This window comes from Vigna unguiculata, chromosome 5 (assembly GCF_037176805.1).
Source record: "Vigna unguiculata cultivar grain cowpea cultivar isolate G323 ecotype 2 chromosome 5, ASM3717680v1, whole genome shotgun sequence".
NCBI lineage: Eukaryota > Viridiplantae > Streptophyta > Magnoliopsida > Fabales > Fabaceae > Vigna > Vigna unguiculata.
Window position 1 is genome coordinate 54,206,512 of NC_140796.1, and position 19,862 is coordinate 54,226,373.

At 27.3% G+C, this 19,862-nt stretch overlaps 1 protein-coding gene across 1 annotated transcript; it reads left to right on the forward strand.

Annotated features, from left to right (window-relative positions):
- The first annotated feature begins 14,006 nt into the window (after positions 1-14,006).
- On the forward strand, positions 14,007-19,567 carry LOC114183271 (homeobox-leucine zipper protein GLABRA 2-like). The gene is made up of 11 exons (XM_028070218.2): positions 14,007-14,231; positions 14,354-14,631; positions 15,472-15,589; positions 15,678-15,872; positions 15,962-16,336; positions 16,495-16,596; positions 17,574-17,783; positions 18,079-18,253; positions 18,352-18,623; positions 18,706-18,792; positions 18,899-19,567. Exons 1-11 carry the CDS (start codon positions 14,148-14,150, stop codon positions 19,277-19,279), a joined length of 2,277 nt encoding a protein of 758 aa, XP_027926019.1. The 5' UTR covers positions 14,007-14,147; the 3' UTR covers positions 19,280-19,567.
- The last annotated feature ends 295 nt before the right edge of the window (positions 19,568-19,862 follow it).

A 19,862-nucleotide genomic window follows, 5' to 3' on the forward strand; every position in this document is an offset into this window, starting at 1 on the left:
AATACAAAAAATAATGTCAAAATAAAATTCACAAAAAATATAAGTTTTTCTAATAATGAATGTTTCGACTTATGATTTGTAGTTATAGGTCGTAAGTTGATACTCTAGCTTATGTTATTATTATTATTCATGTACCTGAATTTTGTTAAAGACACAAAAAATTGTTGGATACTAGAATAACAGTATAAGAACCCATAAATAAAATAAAAAAGCTAAAATCATTTTTTTTACTTAATTTTGTTTGAAAATTTCAATTACACTCGTAATTCTTGTTTGGTGTAATTAAGTCCTCTAGTTTATCTAATTAAGTATTTTTCGTTAGATTAGTGTTAATATCATATTTCTATATGTTATGTGTTAGTTCATACTATTTTTAATTTTTTTAATTTTTCTTTTGTTTACAAAAATTGTTATATGAAAAGTCATTATCATACCAAGTAGTAGTGACAATATCACATGTCTCTACATGCCACATATCACATGGTAATATTTATATTTAATTTAGTCGCATGGTAATGTCTATACTCAATTTAATTCTTATATTAAAATTTTTGATTCAATTAAATCTTGATTTTTTTAATGAAAAATGTTATTTTTCTCAAACTTAAAACTAAAATAATAATTAAGTCTAATTACACTACATGTTAATTCTTTTTAAAATTTATACATAAAATTACTCTACTCAAATATTATTATGAATTATTAAAGCACTTATTTAATTTTAATAAGAATGAGTATGAATTAAATTTAAAAGTTGATTAACCTTAAAGTTATTGTTTTATAAATTTTAAAATATATATAAGAAATTAAAATTTAAAATTTAATGTATTTAAATAATTAATTACATGTTATATTAAAAATTTCTACGTACCAATTTTTTTTAACTATTTACATTTTTTTACCTCAAGCAATGTACAGTGACTAAATTATAGATAGTTAAGCCAAATTATGTAAATGTATAGTTTTGATGAAGTTTTCTTTCATATTTCTTTAATTTTACGTAATTTTTAAATTATACACTAATATAATATTATATAAATTATTTTAAATTATGTAAATTTATAGTTTTGATGAAGTTTTATTTTATATTTCTTTAATTTTACGTAATTTTAAAATTATAAAGTAATATAATATTATATACATTTTTTATCACTATTTTTTAGGTAAGTTTGTTCAAAGGAATTTAGTTTAATGTTTAAAAGTATTTTATTTTCTACAATGATTTAAAATGTAACCTAATAGTCAACAAAAGTGTATGGAATAATTATATTTGGGAATGAAAATAAAGTGGAGGAGGGAGTGGTTTGAGATGAGTCAAATATTAATAAAGTATATACTAGTGTACACAAGTGTTGTCGTACCTGTGTGTACGCATTACTTAACTATGAATGATAATATGTTAATAGGTGATAATAGTGTAATGTTATTAAATTAATATATAAAATAAAGTGAAATGAATAGAGGAATTAATTGTTGATGAATAAAAAAAAAAGAAAAAATGATAAACAGTTTTATAGAAAATAGGTGAAAATAAACATTAAATTTTAAAAATTTAATAAATAATTATATTATAAAGGGTAGAATTGGTATTATGAAATATAAACACAAAAGAGGGAATCCTCTTTATATATTGTTATAGATACACAACTAATTATGAGACACGATTCTTGAAAATGTAAAGAGAATGAGTCAGAGATATACAATGTAAATTATGCATATAAAATTCTACAAAATAATAGATGTGGTGATTACTTTAAATTTCAAAATGATATGGAAGACAAATGCAATACCTAGTGTCAAACTTTTGATTTGGAGAGTGGGTTTGAATCATGTCTCAACTAAGGATAATTTCCAACATAGAAATATACAAATTCCATGTAAGATGTGTGTGTGTTGTGTACAAACTACGAAAAGTCAATTCAACATCTATTTTTTGAATATAAGGTAGCAAATTCCGACTTAGATATATGTTATAAATGGATAGGAATAATAACAGTTTCATACAACAAAGTCATGCAACATTTTCATCATTTTAACATGTCAGGATGAAATAGAAAAGGAAATTTGATTTGGAAGGATACTTGGCTTTAACGAGAAGTATTTGGGATCATAAAAGTTACATGTTAAAAAATGCATAGGTTGATGGGGTGAAAATATTTGCAAGTGTACACTTGAAAGCATGGGCTTGGATTAGAAAAAAAAAACCCAAAAGCTATTTTCTTTTACTCTGATTGGTGTCTATGCCCAAAACCTATGTTACAAGTATCCAAACATAACTCTACATCTCATGTGTAGTTTCACTGTGAGTTATATCACCCTACTATATTATGTTTTTTTTAGTTGTTAGATGTATTCAGGAATGACAAATGAAGAATTTGGTCTCAGAAATCATAATGATAACCACAAAAGGATTACGTGAGCAATACTATGGAAGACCAACACTAAAATCTTTTACAAGTGAATCACCGATACCAATAATAAAAGGTGTATCATGATAATTTTTTGTAAGACTTATAAAGGTTTTATGAGATCTAAAGTCAGGTTTAGTGTTTTATACTTTTATGATATGTACGTATGTTTTTTTTGTAAAAGATTAAAGTATTGCAAGTGCTTCTTTGTTTATTCAATCTTTATTATCGACGAAAGAAAAATGTATTCATATGTAGAAGTTTTAAAAATTGTAAAACCATATCCAATGTGTCTATGCAATATTCAACATAGAATACATGGAATAACCAATGTTTTTGTATGGATAACCTAGATTATACCTCGAGCATATTCGGCAAAATTTGAATATCAGTAGTTTAGAAGAATAACATGAAGGATAGTGAAGTGACGAAGAAGAAGAACATGAACGATTTCCTTTTTGAATGCATGCATGCATACATGTGACACTATTGTTCCATGTTAGCTTTTTCATTTCAGTTTCATCATCTTCTATTTCATCTACTTTTTGTAGCTATCATTTGAACGAGTTTTTTTTTTTTATCTAAAGGAGTTCATTGTAAAATATATATTTTATTTTCTAACTGTCATGACATATTTCTTATTTGAAACAATGTAAACGCTAAATTGAATTTATATCATTATGTATTAATTTTAGTTTGTGTTATATAAGTGATTGGTTAATTTCATGAATTGCGTGTCGTGATGAAATTTAAAAGTTGATTAGCTTGGTTGTTAGAAACTTTTAATATGTTATATGCTACTCTTATGTAATGTCAGTTGGTTATAGGAAGATACTTATATATTTAATTTACTGAAATAGACTGTTGTACCGTGGAAGGAGTTATAGGATGATTGGAAATTGATACTATTCATTGATCTTTCAATTTTTTTAGATGTTATGCAACTTTATAATTTATATTATAAATACTTAGATTTCAAGGTTCTTGTATAGTAGAATTAACTATAGGATGATTAGAAATTGATACTATTCATTGATCCTTACAAAAAAAAATATTAAAATAGATCATAATTTTAGTTTTCTGTTCAAATAAGTCATAATTTTCGTCAATTTTGTTCAATTGAGTCCTTTTTTTTAACATCGTTTAAATCATTAACGGTCATGAACACTGACCGCCACGTGAACCAATTTGGTTCCTCTCCAAATTGAAACCAAATTTAATTTTTATATTAAAATTCACATTTTTTATTAAATATTTTTATATAATATATTAAAATTCGCATCATTATAACTTTGATATAAAAATTAAATTTGCTCACATCTTCGATAGGGACAAAATTGGGACTAAATTGAACAAAAATAACAAATATAGGGACCAAATTGAATATAAAACATTGACTTTGACACATGACACGTTACAGGATTGACACATGGACATTTTAAAAAATTAAAAAATTTAAAAAATTTAAAAAATAACGAAGTGATACGTGACAGTCGCTATTCATGGTCGTTAATGATTTAAACGGTATTAGCAAATGTTAGATATGACAGTCCCACATCGACTAGAGATAAGGCCAATTCACAATATATAAGTGAGGTACAAACATCACCTTACAAGTTGGTTTTGTGGGGTTGAGTTAGGTTTAAAGCCCACTTCTAACATGGTATCAGAGCTAAATTAGAGCCTATCCTAGTGAGTTTTCTTGGACATTATGTTCCACCCGATATCGGGTCACTAACGAACCACCCATTAATTTCTTGTCCCACGCTGAGGGAGTGTGTTGAAAATCCCACATTGACTAGAGATAAAGTCAATTCACAATTACAAGCCGATTTTGTGGGGTTGAGTTAGGTCCACTTCTAACAGCAAAAAAGGACATAATTGACGAAAATTTGGACATATTTGAACACAAAACCAAAATTAGGACTTATTTAACAAAATTTGACGAAAATTGGGACCAAAAAGGTATTTTATCCAAAAAAAATTATGTTATTCAACTTTATAATTTATTTTTGAGTTAAGTATGTTTCCTAACCGATATTGAACTGAGAATGTGTCAAACGGTGTAAAGAACTCTAATATTAACATGAAACACGTTCGACAAGTTAACATAACTGAGTTAAAAAAACTATATTCATTCATTTTTAAAGTTTAAGGACCAAAATGTATTAAAGTTTCGAATAAAAACAAATTTCAATTTTTGACCAAAGTTCAGGACTAAAAACATATTTAATTCTTTATTTATAACTCATTATGATAGAATCTAACTCATATATCTAATACTATGTTAAGTAATAAATTTTAAGTTTATCTCAACTTTACATAACTAATTTATAAAATAAATTTTGCATTATAAATTAGTCTTATTTATCATGGATATAAAGCTTTCAACGTCATACAATTTCAAATCATGAAAAGAACATGTTATCTGTTTGATTTGTTAAAAAGTATGGTACTTGAAAACGAAAAGACATGAAAGAAGATCCAAATAATATTAGCGACTTGGAATTTATCAGCAACTAACTACATGTATTTTTTTGTGCCGAAAATTATGAACATGGGTGTAGTTTAACTAAAACCTTGCCTTTCAATTTATTAATACATTTAACTTGTATAAGTAAGAACTATGAATAGGGCAGCGAACAACTTCTTATAATTTTCTGTCTGTGTTAATTGTTATCTTCCACACCACTCTCCTATATTTAATGTTTGTTGCTTCTATCTTTGTGACCCAAAACTTGTTTTACCAAAGAAAATGACAAAATCTTGAAAACAATGAAAGCAAAATATTTATTTCCCGAGGGAGTTTTGGGGTTGCTGCTTTTTTTCTTTCTTTTGGTGGAAAAATTAAAGGGAAGAAAAAGTAAAGAGAGGTGAGAAAGTAACCTCAAATCAATTAATGTTTTTCTGTATTAGGTTTAAGTTGGAATCATGTGATTTCTTCAAGTTTATCTACCGTTCCCAACCACCAAAAATAAAGGAGAAAAAGAAAACATAATGTTTGAATAGTAGATAAACTTAATCATAACCCACATGACACCAAAACTTTAATTATGGAATTTGATATTGCAGATGTATCTGACAATAATCTTTGTCACAACATTCTGCAAACAATGTTCAGATCTTGCACATCAACAATCAAACAAAATTCAGATCCAAAAAAAGGAATCAAAATCTATACCTCATCATGAAAACAAATATGTCTAATTAAATCAAAATATGTCTAATTAAAATTTAATAAGATACCTATATAATTTACCCAATAGTAAAAAATGTCATTAACATTTCTATAGCGTATTCTTAAAAAAAGAAGAAAAAAAAACATTCTCGTAATTGTTATTTGACATCGCGACACTTTCTCCGCCTGTCCTATCACGTACAGCTTTTGCGAAATTAATTATCTAACTTTTCGTTCAAATAAATTTATTATTAAATTAATTTTGACATGTCTTAATTACACCGTATTTAATAATGTAGAATTTATTGTATTAAATCCATTTTACTTAACTAAAATAATTGAATACTAAATTTGTAAAATGATAACATGTTGACTGTGACTCTGAATGTTGACTAATACCTATTTAGCTAATATTTCTTTGTCCATAATGAAATAAAATAAACCTTGTTTCACCTCAATTCTTATAAGTATCTAACTTGTATGATTATACATGTTTTATACCAATAGATGGTTTATTTAAGTAGTACGTGTTTAAGAATAAGGTACAGGCTTAAATTATGTACTTGTAGAAAAAGTTATTACCGTAACACTAATGGCAATAAATAGTTTTTTATTTTTAAATGATTAAATAAATTTTAAGAAATTTACATTCATTTTAAATAGTTTTTTATTCTTAAATGATTTAAGGAATTTTAAGAAATTTACATTCTGGTAACTTCTATAAAAAATAAAAAATTACTCTATTTGATAATGTTATCAATAAAATATTTGTCAAAAAATTATTTTCGATATATCATATGATATTAGGAAATACTTAATCCAACTTTTATTTTCATATTTCTCATTTCCTATAATTCAGGTGAATCTAAAATTCGGATTAGATTACTTGACAATCACAACTCTAATTCAAAAACTCTTCAATGAATTATGCTAAAAACAATATTATTTATATTTGAATTCAAAAGCTTAATATAAACTATCCAAGGAATTATTTCTATTCGTTTTTAATTATTACCAAAACTAATATTTAAACAAAGCTTCATATAAAATATATTTAGAAGTTATATGTGTACTTCTATAAACAATAAACAGCTTTTATTCAAGAAAATGTTCAAATAAATCTGAATGACATTTAATATGATGACTTACGATATAGAAGAGAAGTGACGTTTGAGTATACGGAAGATTCTAATGTTATTATTGTGAAGTATACCGTATACTACGTAGTATTTGGGATTAATGGGTTGGACGCAAATACATTATAAATTTAATGGCCTACAGACACAAATAAATTAAAAATAATAATAAAATAATAATGAAAACATAATTTTTATTCACATTTTTATTATATTAAAATAATATAATTTTATAAAAAATATATTAAAATGATAAAGCTTATAAATATATATCTTTAATTTCTTAAGAATAATTTTGTGTAGAAGTTAAATTATTTAAATAATTAAATAAAACTTTTTAGTTATTTAATTTATTAAATAAATAAATTATATTTTTTATTCAAGAATAAAATTGTTTAAATAAAAATATATACAAAATTATGAACAAATACAAATGGATCGATATCTATAACAATATAACAATATATAAAGATGATTCCATCTTTTGTGTTCACATTTCATAATATTAATTCTACCCTTTATAATATAATTATTTATTAATTTTTAAAAAATTAACGATTATTTTTACTTATTTTTTATAAAACTGTTTATTTATTTATTTTTCTTTTATTCATCAACAATTAATTTATCTATTTGTTTCACTTTATTTTTAATAAATATAAATTTATTTTATATATTAACTTAATAACATTACACTATTATCACCTACTAACGTATTATCATTCATAATTACAAAATGCGTATTCATGCGTGATAAACACTAATGCACGGATACGATACGCGTATCAGATACGACATGTATCCGATACATCGATACATTTTATTTGAAAGTAATAGGACATGATACGTGATAGATATACAATATATGAATATTAAAAAATTGGTACAATAATTCTTAAAAACATAATAAATATATGATTGTTATTGTATTAATCCAAATTAAAACTATGTGTACTAAAGTTATCGACCTAAAAAATATAAATTATTGTCATTATAAAAGTACCATTGTAGGAAAACTTTTAAATGATGACCAATTTTAGTAACAAAAAATTTGTTAGAGACTAATTTTCTAATTATAGACCAATTTATAGACTAATTATTTTGGTAGTCAAAACCTTAGTAGTTGATGTTACTGACCAATTTAGAAACCAATTATTTTAGTAGTCAAAATCTTGGAATGTTAGTGATCAATTTAAAAATCAATTCATAATAAAAATTATTTCAATTATAAATTTAGAGACTAATTATAATTTATTGAAACTATTTTAGTTGCCAATAATTTTTAATTTTTAACTTGATACTTAAATTAGTTACTATATAGTTACTAATTATTATTTTTACTAAAATTGACTATTATTCAAAAAAAAAATTTGTAAAATAGATATTTTACTAATAAATTTTGATAAATTATCCTAAAATATCGAATATAGATACGTATCAGATACAGATATGTGATCCAAATTAAAATATTGGTGTATTAAATATAGATACGTATCATATATAAATATATAATCCAAATAGATCCAAATTGAATAATCAGTAAGTCGTAAACGATAAATAAAGTAATCGAAAAGTATGTGACTTCGCTCGCGTGTCTCGCTTCCCTTGCCGCAACCTTTTCCTTTCCATTATTATCACTGTACCTTACTACATCTTCAATTTTCCTCTTTTCTTACTTTTTCTTTTCTTTTCTTTTCATGTTTTTCTTTTTCTTTTTTCTTTCAAAATTCTTGTTTTTTTCACCGTCAACTCAGGCGAGAATGGTCGTTGGGGGCATGTAGTTGGCCGTATGGCTTTTAAACAATTCTGTTAAATTTTTTGAAAAATTTAATTTCAATTCAAAGTTACAATCTGAAATGTCTTATAATAATTTACAGTGTGAAAATGTTTTAAAACTAATTTTAAAATAAATTAATAATAATATTCCAGAAAAAAATAACAAACACAAAATTATACGTGGTTGTCTGTTTATATTTTTGTTATAGTTTTTTATTTTATATAAAAATATAATGATAAATTTGTAAGTCACAAATTCAAACTCTTCTCGAGAAAGTTTGAAAAACGTTATTAGCTTTATTTTGAGGCAAAATTATTGTATACGTTTACTTTGCTGTATTTGAAAAATGTGATTATTAGTAGGATAAGTTTATTTAGTGGAATTACTTTTGTCTTATGAATGATAAATTTAGTCACGCCGTTACTTCAATCAAATAAAGTTATGATTTAGTATACTACTAATAAATTAACTGAATTATTTTCTTAAAAATGTTTTTCAAATATGTTTTTTCAAAAAATATCTCATGAATTTAAACGTGAGTTTAAATACACATTAAATAAAAATAGAAAAATTGAATAACATTTAAAGAATAAAATTCTTAAATTCATTAATTTAGAATTTTAGATTAAAGTGATGTTAATTTTATATGAAATCTTATATGTGGATTAAATTAACGACTTATCAGTGTTATTTATTTTAGTTGATATATGTTAAAAGATTCATCAAATACATAAAGAATAGAAAATTTTCCTGTAAAATACTGTCATACTATATGTTTGTTGTCCACACTGATTAATTTAATTAAAATGACTTCTTAAATCTTACAATGTAACGTTAATCATTCAAAGTAATTATATAGTCATTAAACCAGCAATGGGACAGAAACAAGGTGTAATTAGAGATTTTAGTTAAAAAAATTTAAGAGCAAACGTTATTTTATTCATCAACGTTAATTAATTTTGTATCCTTATTTTAAAATTGAATTTTTAATGTTTTAAAAAAAAAGTTATCAAATAGTTTTCACTTCATTATATCACAATTTTTTTTATCGTGACCTAAATATAACTTGAATCTTAAAAATATTTATTACAAACTAGTCATGATATAAGTTTATTATTATTATTATATTATTATTATTTCAGTAAAGTATATTTAATAAAAAAATAAAAAAAGCATTTAAAACTACATGCATGCACATATAATTTCTTAAAATAAGAGTAATAATTAGGAGAAAGAGTTGTCATTTTAGGTATTAAGAGGGACAAAATTTTAAAAAAGAATATATCATGGAACTCTTAATTGACAAGTTATAATTCTGATTTATGAACTCACCAAATCACAAAAGTTCGCTTAAAAAAACGAAATTAACGGTTAAAAAAGAAGAAGAAAATTTCACCATCAAACATCTCTGATAACCATGACCATTTTCTTAACAAATAAGTTATTTACTGCGTATAAATTATTTAATTATTTAAATTCAAAAGTAGAAGATGCAAGCAAAGTACGAAATTAATATGATGTTCAATTCATTACATAATTTATTCTTACATTACACAAACAAAAATACATATGAATAAATTTATATTTGAGTAAACGTGAATTTAAAAAAAAAAACTCGTAAAATAACATTATTAAACAGTAACTTTGCAATAGAATATGTGTAAACCTGACAGTAATTATAATTAAATATATTTTTATTCCTCAAGTTTCATTAAAATCTAGAATTAGTATATTTTTAAAATATTTTATTAATTTAGTCCTTTATCTCTATAAATGTGTGAATTTAGTCTTTTTAACAAAATTTTGTTAAGTTTATTTGAAGTTTCAAGTGCATTTCATAATAGTATTTGAATTGTTTAGACAATTTGACACATTTTTGCTTAAGGTTAACTCAAATATTATCATAAAATACGTTTGAAATGTCAAATAAATTTAACAAAATTGGGTTAAAATGACTAAATTCACATATTTTCAAAAATAAAAGACTAAATTAGTCAAAAATTTTGACGAGAAACTAATTTTAAATTTTACTAAAACATGTTTAATCCTAATAAGAAAACCGTTAATTATATATATATATATATATATATATATATATATATATATATATATATATTAAACATACGCATGTTAAAAAAATGAATTCCATATCAGGATGAGATGTTTTTGCAATAAGATTGTGATAGTACTTTTTAGGTGAGAACATTTGTTGTAATAACTCTTTATACACTGTAACTTGTACCAATGCATCAGAAAAATAAAATGAAAAATTCCAATTGGAGCATTTTTTGCCGGAAAATCATGATGATACTTTGTCATCAAATTCCAACTAACAAACACTATCGTTTATAGAATTCATATTTTATATTAAAAAATATTAAATATATTTTTAATCGGTGTACGTAAAATTAAAATTTATTATTGTTTCAAATTTTTATTCTTAAATTTTAAAAATAAACGAATAATTATTTTAATCCAATTAATTTAATTTTTGAATAATTATTTTAATCCAATTAATTTAATTTTTTTATATATTAAATATGTTTTAGATGGACATATGAATTATCAAAAATACCGTTTAAGTAAAAAAAAAATAATAATAATATCATTGAATTAAAATACTTATCTATATTATCTAAGTACTAAAATATATGTTTCAAATTTGCGTACAAGTTTAGATAGAGTTCATATTTTTTATTAATTTTTTTTGCTGTCATATGTTCAACATTAAAAATACATTATATTAATATCTTGAATATTTTTTTAATATATTTTTAAAACATTGAAATTAATAATAATTAGTATATTATAAAAGTATTATCCAAATTCCTTGAGAATCCAAATTCCTTTAGATATCGTGAAAACATAAATACAAATTCTACCGTCAATTCAAGGTGATGATATTAAGTAATGAGTAAATACTGTAACTGTTATTTGAAGTTGTGAATTTTATTTACTTTTTTAAGTTCATAGAATTCAACTTGACCTATAGAATAATACTACGACACTTAATAATGATTCACAACATAATCATAATTATTTTCTGTAGTGTATGTAGTTGACTCGTTGTTATAAAAGCATAAGCCTGTTTGTTAGGTATACTTTTTTCTGAGATTTTATTTGTCTTATTTTTTACAAATATTCATAGAAAAAGAAAATTAAAATTAAAATATAATAACTTTTTATAAGTTATAATGAAAATATAGGTTTTATAAAATGAAAATCATTCTTATCAACATACAAACTTATTAGTTTTAAACTTTAAACCTTTTTTATTAAAAAAAAAAAGAAGGTAGTGTGAGAAGGTGCCTAATTGCAACTTTTACTATTAATTAAGCATGGCACCAATAATAAGTTATATTAGGATTAACAATAGACATTAACTTTTTGTTATCCAAGATTTTAAGGTCTTAATGTAAAAACTTTTGTCTACTAGTAAATGTACTTATCCATAATGTGTGGTTAAGAGATTTTATTTTTTATGAGTTTTTTTTCAAGTAAGATTTTAGTGATATATATTAAAAAGTTTTGAATTCGCATGTGAAAAAGATAAAAGGTAATTACAAACTAAGAGTTCATTTGAAATTCATAACCATTTATTTGAGTGAGGAAACATTATAATTCTTTAAAATACACATTAATTAATTAATAAGAGATTGAACGAAAATATTTGTTTTTTCTCCCTCAAACATCATACTGGTTGCTATGACTCATACAGTTAAGTTAATCCCTAGATTGATACATGTAAATGATAACAATTCAAGAACTAAGTTAATTAAGCCACAAATCTAAAAAATATATATCCAAACAAAAACCACATATAAACAAATCATTAATTATTTATTTTCATTCAAACGCTACATGCAACATCAAAAATCAATATACTTATTTTCATAACAATAATTAAACTTAAATAAAAAATTGTATTTTATATTAACTTTCTTCATGTTAAAATTATTTGTTTTGAATTGGTTATTTTGAATAAAAAAGAGAAATAAATACTCTAACTTACTCCTAAAAATTATAAGTTTAAATCAAACACGTTATTATGACTAGCAAAAACACATATGTTCACGTGTTTGTCTGTATTTTTTTAAGTTTAAAAAATTAAGAGTTTGGAAATTAGTAAAAAATGTATAAATATTAGCATAGAAAGTATAAATATGATGAAAAAAATGCATTTTTTTAAAATAATTTAATAATACGGTTATTTTTAAGAAGTTGATTAACAATATTATATAAGATAAAATTAGAATTATGAATTGTGTACACAAAATAAAAAAATATTATATATATATATATATATATATATATATATATATGTATGTATATATAGATAAACAAATGTGATAATATGCATGTTGAAAAAAAAAAAACCCAAATAACTTAATATAGGAGAGATATTTTTTTTACTCAAATAAAGCAAAGTTGACCTGAATTATATTGTCTTTCAAATGGTAGTTTTCTAAAAATAAAAGAAAAATCATCATCCCAAAAACTTAAAAGAAGTAAACAAATTTTAAATTTATAGAGAAGATGTTTCTTTTATTTTAAAAACAGGAAATAAAATTATTTTATCTTTTATGTAAATATACAGCGCCACTTAAAATAATTAAATTATCTTGAACCCTTTTTTCTATACTTGTAAAAACAAGTCTTTATACTGCCACCTCATAAAAAATGTCGGATTGGTCCGCTAGCAACCCGTAAAGAACTCTTAGAAAAAGTTAAAATTATTTATTTTTTAAAATTAATTTAAATAAATAAATTTAGTTAATTTAGTTTAAAATTTCATCCGTTCAGTAACTTTTATTACTATTATATACATATATATATATATATATTTAAATAAGCTAACAGTATTAAAGGACATATAATTTGATTATTTAAGAACATTAAAATCCTTAGACAAATTCACTGGTAAGAGTTTAAAACTTTAATTTTAATGTAATTTTTATTTTTCCAGAAAAACTACCTTAGCAATTTCTCTTGAATAACATGTTGAATTGGTGGGACAGGATATGGTAAGTCCGAAGACCGAAAAGCAAATCCTTTTTCTTATCTTAAATTTAATGTTTTAAACTTAAAAGGTTTCTTGTAGCATTTAATGAATGCTAAAGACATTCTTTTATGTAACTTCTTTTCTCGATTTTGTTAAAATTAATTTAAGAAAAAAAAAATACTGATATGAGAATTATGTGCTCCATTTATTTAGGTGGTGAAAGTAAAAAGAAAAAAGATAAGTGGAGAATTTAAGAAAAAAAAGATACCGTTGAAGTCTTAAATTCAACTGCCCAAGTTAGTTGGGTCTCTTCTCTTCCTCACACTGCTTTCTCTTTATCTTATCTAACAGTCAATCCTACCGGTATTCTCTTTCTCTCTCACTCACTCACTCACTCACTCCACATTTCACATAAGGAACAAATAAAAAATAAAATACAATAATAAATGACTATAATATATATTTAAATAACCTTAGCGAGTTCCTTCCTTTGTTTTTATATTCTTAAATCCACCCTTCGCTACGTCTCTTTCTCTCTTTCTCTCTTCTTTCCCACACAACACAAACTCCACCATTTTAATCTCCTCTTCGAACACACTCTCCATTTTCCATTCTCCATTCTTCTTCTTCTTCTTCATCACCATCAATGGGCGCTGACATGTCCAACAATCCACCACCCACTTCTCACGCCAAAGACTTCTTCGCCTCCCCAGCTCTCTCTCTCAGCCTTGTAAATTCTCTTCTTCGTTTTTCTTTCTTTCTTTCTTTCCTGTTATGTATATACATGCTTTTCTCTTTTTTCCTTTTTTTCTTTTTTTATCTATCTCACGGCTCTCCCCTCCTGCACTGAAGGCTGGGATTTTTCGCCATGCCGGTGTGGCGGCGGAGGCTGAAGCTGCCACTTCGAACATGGAGGTGGAGGAGTGGGAAGAAGGGAGTGGCGGAGGTGAAAGGCTGGAAGAGATTAGCAGCGAGAATTCGGGTCCCACGAGATCCAGATCAGAGGATGATTTTGAAGGAGAAGGTGAACACGAGGATGCTGATGCTGATGCTGACGGAGACCGAAAGAAGAAGAAGAAGAGAAAGAAATATCACAGGCACACTGCTGATCAGATCAGAGAAATGGAAGCGTTAGTATAATAATAATAATAATAATAATAATAATAATAATAATATATTTTACGTCTCTTCACCCCTAAGCCTGAGTTCACTAACACTATTAACACATATTCTCTCTTCTGTAACATTGTTTTTTCCAGAAAACTCTTGACTAATGATTCAAATTCATTAAAAAATACAAAATTTTACGGCTTTATTTTCTGTCTTTTTAGATGATTTTACAGTTCCCAACAAAGTGTGATACAACGTGTTGAGGTGAGTTTGGTTGGAGGATTATTGACATTGATTAATGGAAGAAAATACCACTTTTTCTGAGTTTCTGTCATTCCTCCTGCATATACTTCTATATATAGGCGTCGACATTATTATTACTGGTTACCAGAGAGAGAGAGAGAGAGAAAAAAAAAAGCCATATATTCTTAATTGAGTTTTCTTTGCTCATGTCATTAGAGGTAATAATCAGTCATTGATTTAGGTTCACCTATGAAACCAAGCAATGATTTGCAAACTTTAAAGCATGGGTTCATGAGAAAATTATTGATATCATATGGTTATAATAAAAGGACGATGATTAAAAACAAAGCTTAAAATTCTTAGCTTTGAACTGCTTTTGCTTTATTTCTTTGTTCTATATTAGGATTCTACACCTATGAAACACATGATGAAAAACAATATTTTTAACTTTTAAGCTCATTAATTCTTCCTAAATCATTTCATATTTCAAAATAAAAGTATTATATATCAGCACCTTGATATCATATGCCACTTTTTCTTAGGCCTTTCCCATGTTTGTGTTACATTCTTTAATTAGTGAAGAGAAAAGCTGACATGAATGTAATGTTATTTTACAGGCTTTTCAAAGAGTCACCACATCCTGATGAAAAGCAGAGGCAACAACTAAGCAAGCAATTAGGCCTTGCTCCAAGGCAAGTCAAGTTTTGGTTCCAAAATCGTCGAACCCAAATCAAGGTAATTAATTTAAATTAAATTTGTTCATTTTTTATTTTTTTTTTACCTTTTTAGCCTATTATATATACATATGCGGCTGCTTTTGCAGGCAATACAAGAACGTCACGAAAATTCTTTGTTGAAGTCAGAAATAGAGAAACTTAAGGAGAAAAACAAGACCTTACGAGAGACAATAAACAAAGCTTGTTGCCCCACCTGTGGCGTGCCCACCACAAGCAGAGATGGAGCTATGCCGACCGAAGAACAACAACTACGTATTGAGAATGCCAAACTCAAAGCCGAGGTTTATTTGTTAACTAATTTCCTTGATTATAACGAAAAACTAACGTTGAAGATTTACACTCTCACTCACTCATCACACGTGTTTTTTAGGTAGAGAAGCTTCGAGCAGCTCTAGGGAAATACGCACCCGGCTCAACGTCCCCTTCGTGTTCTTCTGGCCATGACCAAGAGAATAGAAGCTCTTTGGATTTTTACACTGGAATTTTCGGAATCGACAATTCAAGGATAATGGATATAGTGAACCAAGCAATGGAGGAACTGATTAAGATGGCTACCATGGGAGAACCATTATGGCTACGTAGCTTCGAGACTGGTCGCGAAATACTTAACTACGACGAATACGTGAAGGAGTTTGCAGTTGAAAATTCAAGCAGTGGAAAGCCAAAGAGATCCATTGAAGCCTCGAGAGACACTGGAGTTGTTTTTGTGGATCTTCCTCGGCTTGTCCAAAGTTTTCTAGATGTGGTAAGAATAACATATACCTACGTACATGTTTTTTAAATCATTAACATAATCATGAAGAAGAACCATATGAATATTATGATGTCTCAATAACTAAACACTTCTTTTATCAAAGGCTTTCGTGACTTGTGAAAGGTATTTGTTATGCATATATCTTGCAGAATCAATGGAAAGAAATGTTTCCATGTTTGATATCTAAGGCAGCAACAGTTGATGTTATATGCAATGGAGAAGGTCCTAACAGGAATGGTGCAGTGCAACTGGTAAGAGGAAAATGTTATTATTACCGTTTTTCTTTTCTTTTCTTTCTGTCAGTAATTAATTCTCCCCCATCAAACACTGAATTCACCGTACCACAAACTGCACACTGAATTTTATTGCGATAATAATGTAAAAAAGTGATGAAACTGCATACCTACACCAGCTGCTCGTGTTCCACGTGCCTGCAAACTATGTTATATTATATTAAATTCACCGGGTCCTACTTAGTGAAAGGTTGGATATAAATTAAAAAGTTTATGCAGTCTCGCTCCATCGTTTTCATTCAGCCAAATGATTTTAATAAAATTTATTTCCCGTTTCAATCGAGAAACAACTCTTCAAACGTGGATTTATTGTTATGGAAATTTATTTTCTCAGTGGTCCACGTCCACCCATTGCAAACAACAAGGGAAGAAGAAGAAGATGCTTTCGAGCTACTTCCGTACGATTTAACATTTTGTCTTAAAGTTATAAATGTTTAAGGTAAAAAAATCGAGTTGCATGAGTAAACACACGCTTCTACTTGCAGAAATTACGGTTTCATAACCCCATGCACTGCTCTCTTTCGTTTCGAAGTGCAAACTTTTTTGGCGCCTTTCAAAACACTACCTTTATTTATATCACGCAAAGTATAGAGACAAAGTCGCAGAAAGTTTTTAAATGATAGTAACATAATATACTAAGTACTATTTATAACTGTTGTCTAATGTGTGTGTGTCCAGCTGGAATCTCTTTCTCTGTCTCTTTCTCTTACGTGTCCTTCATGAAAAGAGTTTTTTTCCTCCATAATGCTAAATGCCAATAAAAAGGCACATAAATATAGCTTGTACCCTATAATGTTAATGCATGAACAGAGAAAGACGAGAATGACCTTGTCGAAGTTCTAAGTTGTGGACACGAGTGAAGCTTTTACCTAGGAAGTACTAAGGTTTTAATTTGACAAGAAAACTCTAAACCTTAATTTTTGTATTGGGTGCAGATGTTTGCTGAGCTGCAAATGCTCACTCCAATGGTGCCCACAAGAGAAGTCTATTTTGTCCGTTTCTGCAAACAGTTGAGTGCTGAACAATGGGCAATCGTTGATGTATCCATAGACAAAGTAGAAGACAACATTGACGCGTCCCTCGTGAAATGCAGAAAACGCCCTTCTGGTTGCATTATTGAGGACAAGTCCAATGGCCACTGCAAAGTATGTACAAATCAAGTCATATACTGATTCATGTTTCTGTTACATTCGGACCCATAAAAATTTCAACCTCAATAAATATTTTGTTTTTAAGAAAAGCATTGGTCAGGATGGTCGGTGCAAAAACTAATCAATGAGAAAAATATAATAAACGATGGGTACAAAAACTAGGTTGTACTATTAGGAACTTCGTCGGTGGACATTGTGTGAATTAAGGATGCCTTGTGAACAAACATTTAGCAGTTAGAAGAGTTGGTGAAGTGGATTTAGAGTTTTTTGTTCTTTGTTTTGTCTCTAGGTAATATGGGTGGAGCACTTGGAATGCCAGAAGAGTGCAGTTCACTCCTTGTATCGTACCATTGTGAACAGTGGCCTAGCCTTTGGAGCAAAGCATTGGATTACGACTCTTCAACTTCAATGTGAGCGTCTGGTTTTTTTCATGGCAACTAATGTTCCCATGAAGGATTCAACCGGTGAGTAATCAATTCTGACAAGTTACTTTCATAAAGACTATACTTTTACTAAGGAGCATCTATAAATAAAGAGTGTTGCATGACAAAATGTTACTTAGGTGTTGCCACATTGGCTGGGAGAAAAAGCATTTTGAAGTTGGCACAAAGAATGACATCGAGTTTCTGCCATGCAATTGGCGCGTCGAGCTTCCACACATGGACTAAGGTTACGAGCAAGAACGGGGAAGACATAAGGATAAGTTCTAGAAAGAATTTGAACGATCCTGGTGAACCTCTTGGGTTGATACTGTGCGCTGTTTGTTCTGTATGGTTACCAGTCTCACAAAATGTTCTGTTTGATTTCTTGAGAGATGAAACACGCCGAAATGAGGTACTATTCTTAATGTTTTTGTCAATTTTTTGGTTAATAAATCGATTGGCTTAATTTGCTGATACTTATCATATTGTCTAAGTGGGATATCATGTCAAGTGGTGGGACAGTGCAGTCCATTGCAAATTTATCCAAAGGACAAGACCGAGGCAATGCAGTTACCATTCAAGTAAGTTGTTTCGGTTCAAATTTCAGTACTTGGAGAAATGAAAATGTAAACTGCACTCAGATCAAAGTATGGTGCTAAGTGAAATATGGGATTCTTTATTTGACAGACGATTAAATTGAAAGAAAACAGTGTGTGGATACTACAAGATAGCTGCACAAATCCTTATGAGTCAATGGTGGTATATGCTTCTGTGGACATTACTGGTATTCAGTCTGTGATGACAGGATGTGATTCAAGCAACCTTGCAATACTGCCTTCAGGATTCTCTATAATTCCTGATGGCCTCGAGTCAAGACCATTGGTGATTACTTCAAGGCAGGAAGAAAAATATACCGAAGGAGGATCTTTGTTTACAATGGCATTCCAGATTCTGACTAATTCATCTCCCACAGCGAAGTTAACAGTGGAGTCTGTGGACTCTGTCAACACTCTTGTATCTTGTACGTTGAGAAATATCAGAACGTGCTTACAATGTGAAGAGGGTTAGTCAAAATCAGATAATCAATTGATAGAGAGTCAGAGACTATAATCAGCAGTGATGATCTTAGGCTCTCTATTTCCTTTTTGGATAGTATTTGGTTTGGCAAAAATAGCTTGTGTTTGTTTTATTCATTATTCCATTACCAAGGAGGCTTTGGTCAAGTATGTATATCTGTATCTGCAGTTCTGTAGGTAGAAAGAGAGACAAAAAGCTTTTAGAATCTAGATTTTAACTATGGCGTGTATAGAATTATCATTTGTTAATTCCTTATGCAGTTGGGTTTTTTTTAAGCTATTTGGTTATTCATGCCTTACATGGTTTGGTTTGATGGCTCAGATTGCGAATTATATACTCTTGAAACGGAAGAGAAATGATAAGTTATTTTACACCCAAGTTCTACATTATGTTCGTGGGAAGCAAACTTTCGTTACTGTTTGATGAAGCCCAAATTATCTACATGCACAATATATTAGGTTGATAAATCCATTTGATGATTAATAAGATAGGTTTTAAAAGGTAGAAAGTCCAATGAGCTAAAGCATTCTAAGTGTTGCGTCTCTCTTCATCTCTCAAAACCCCCTTTATGCAT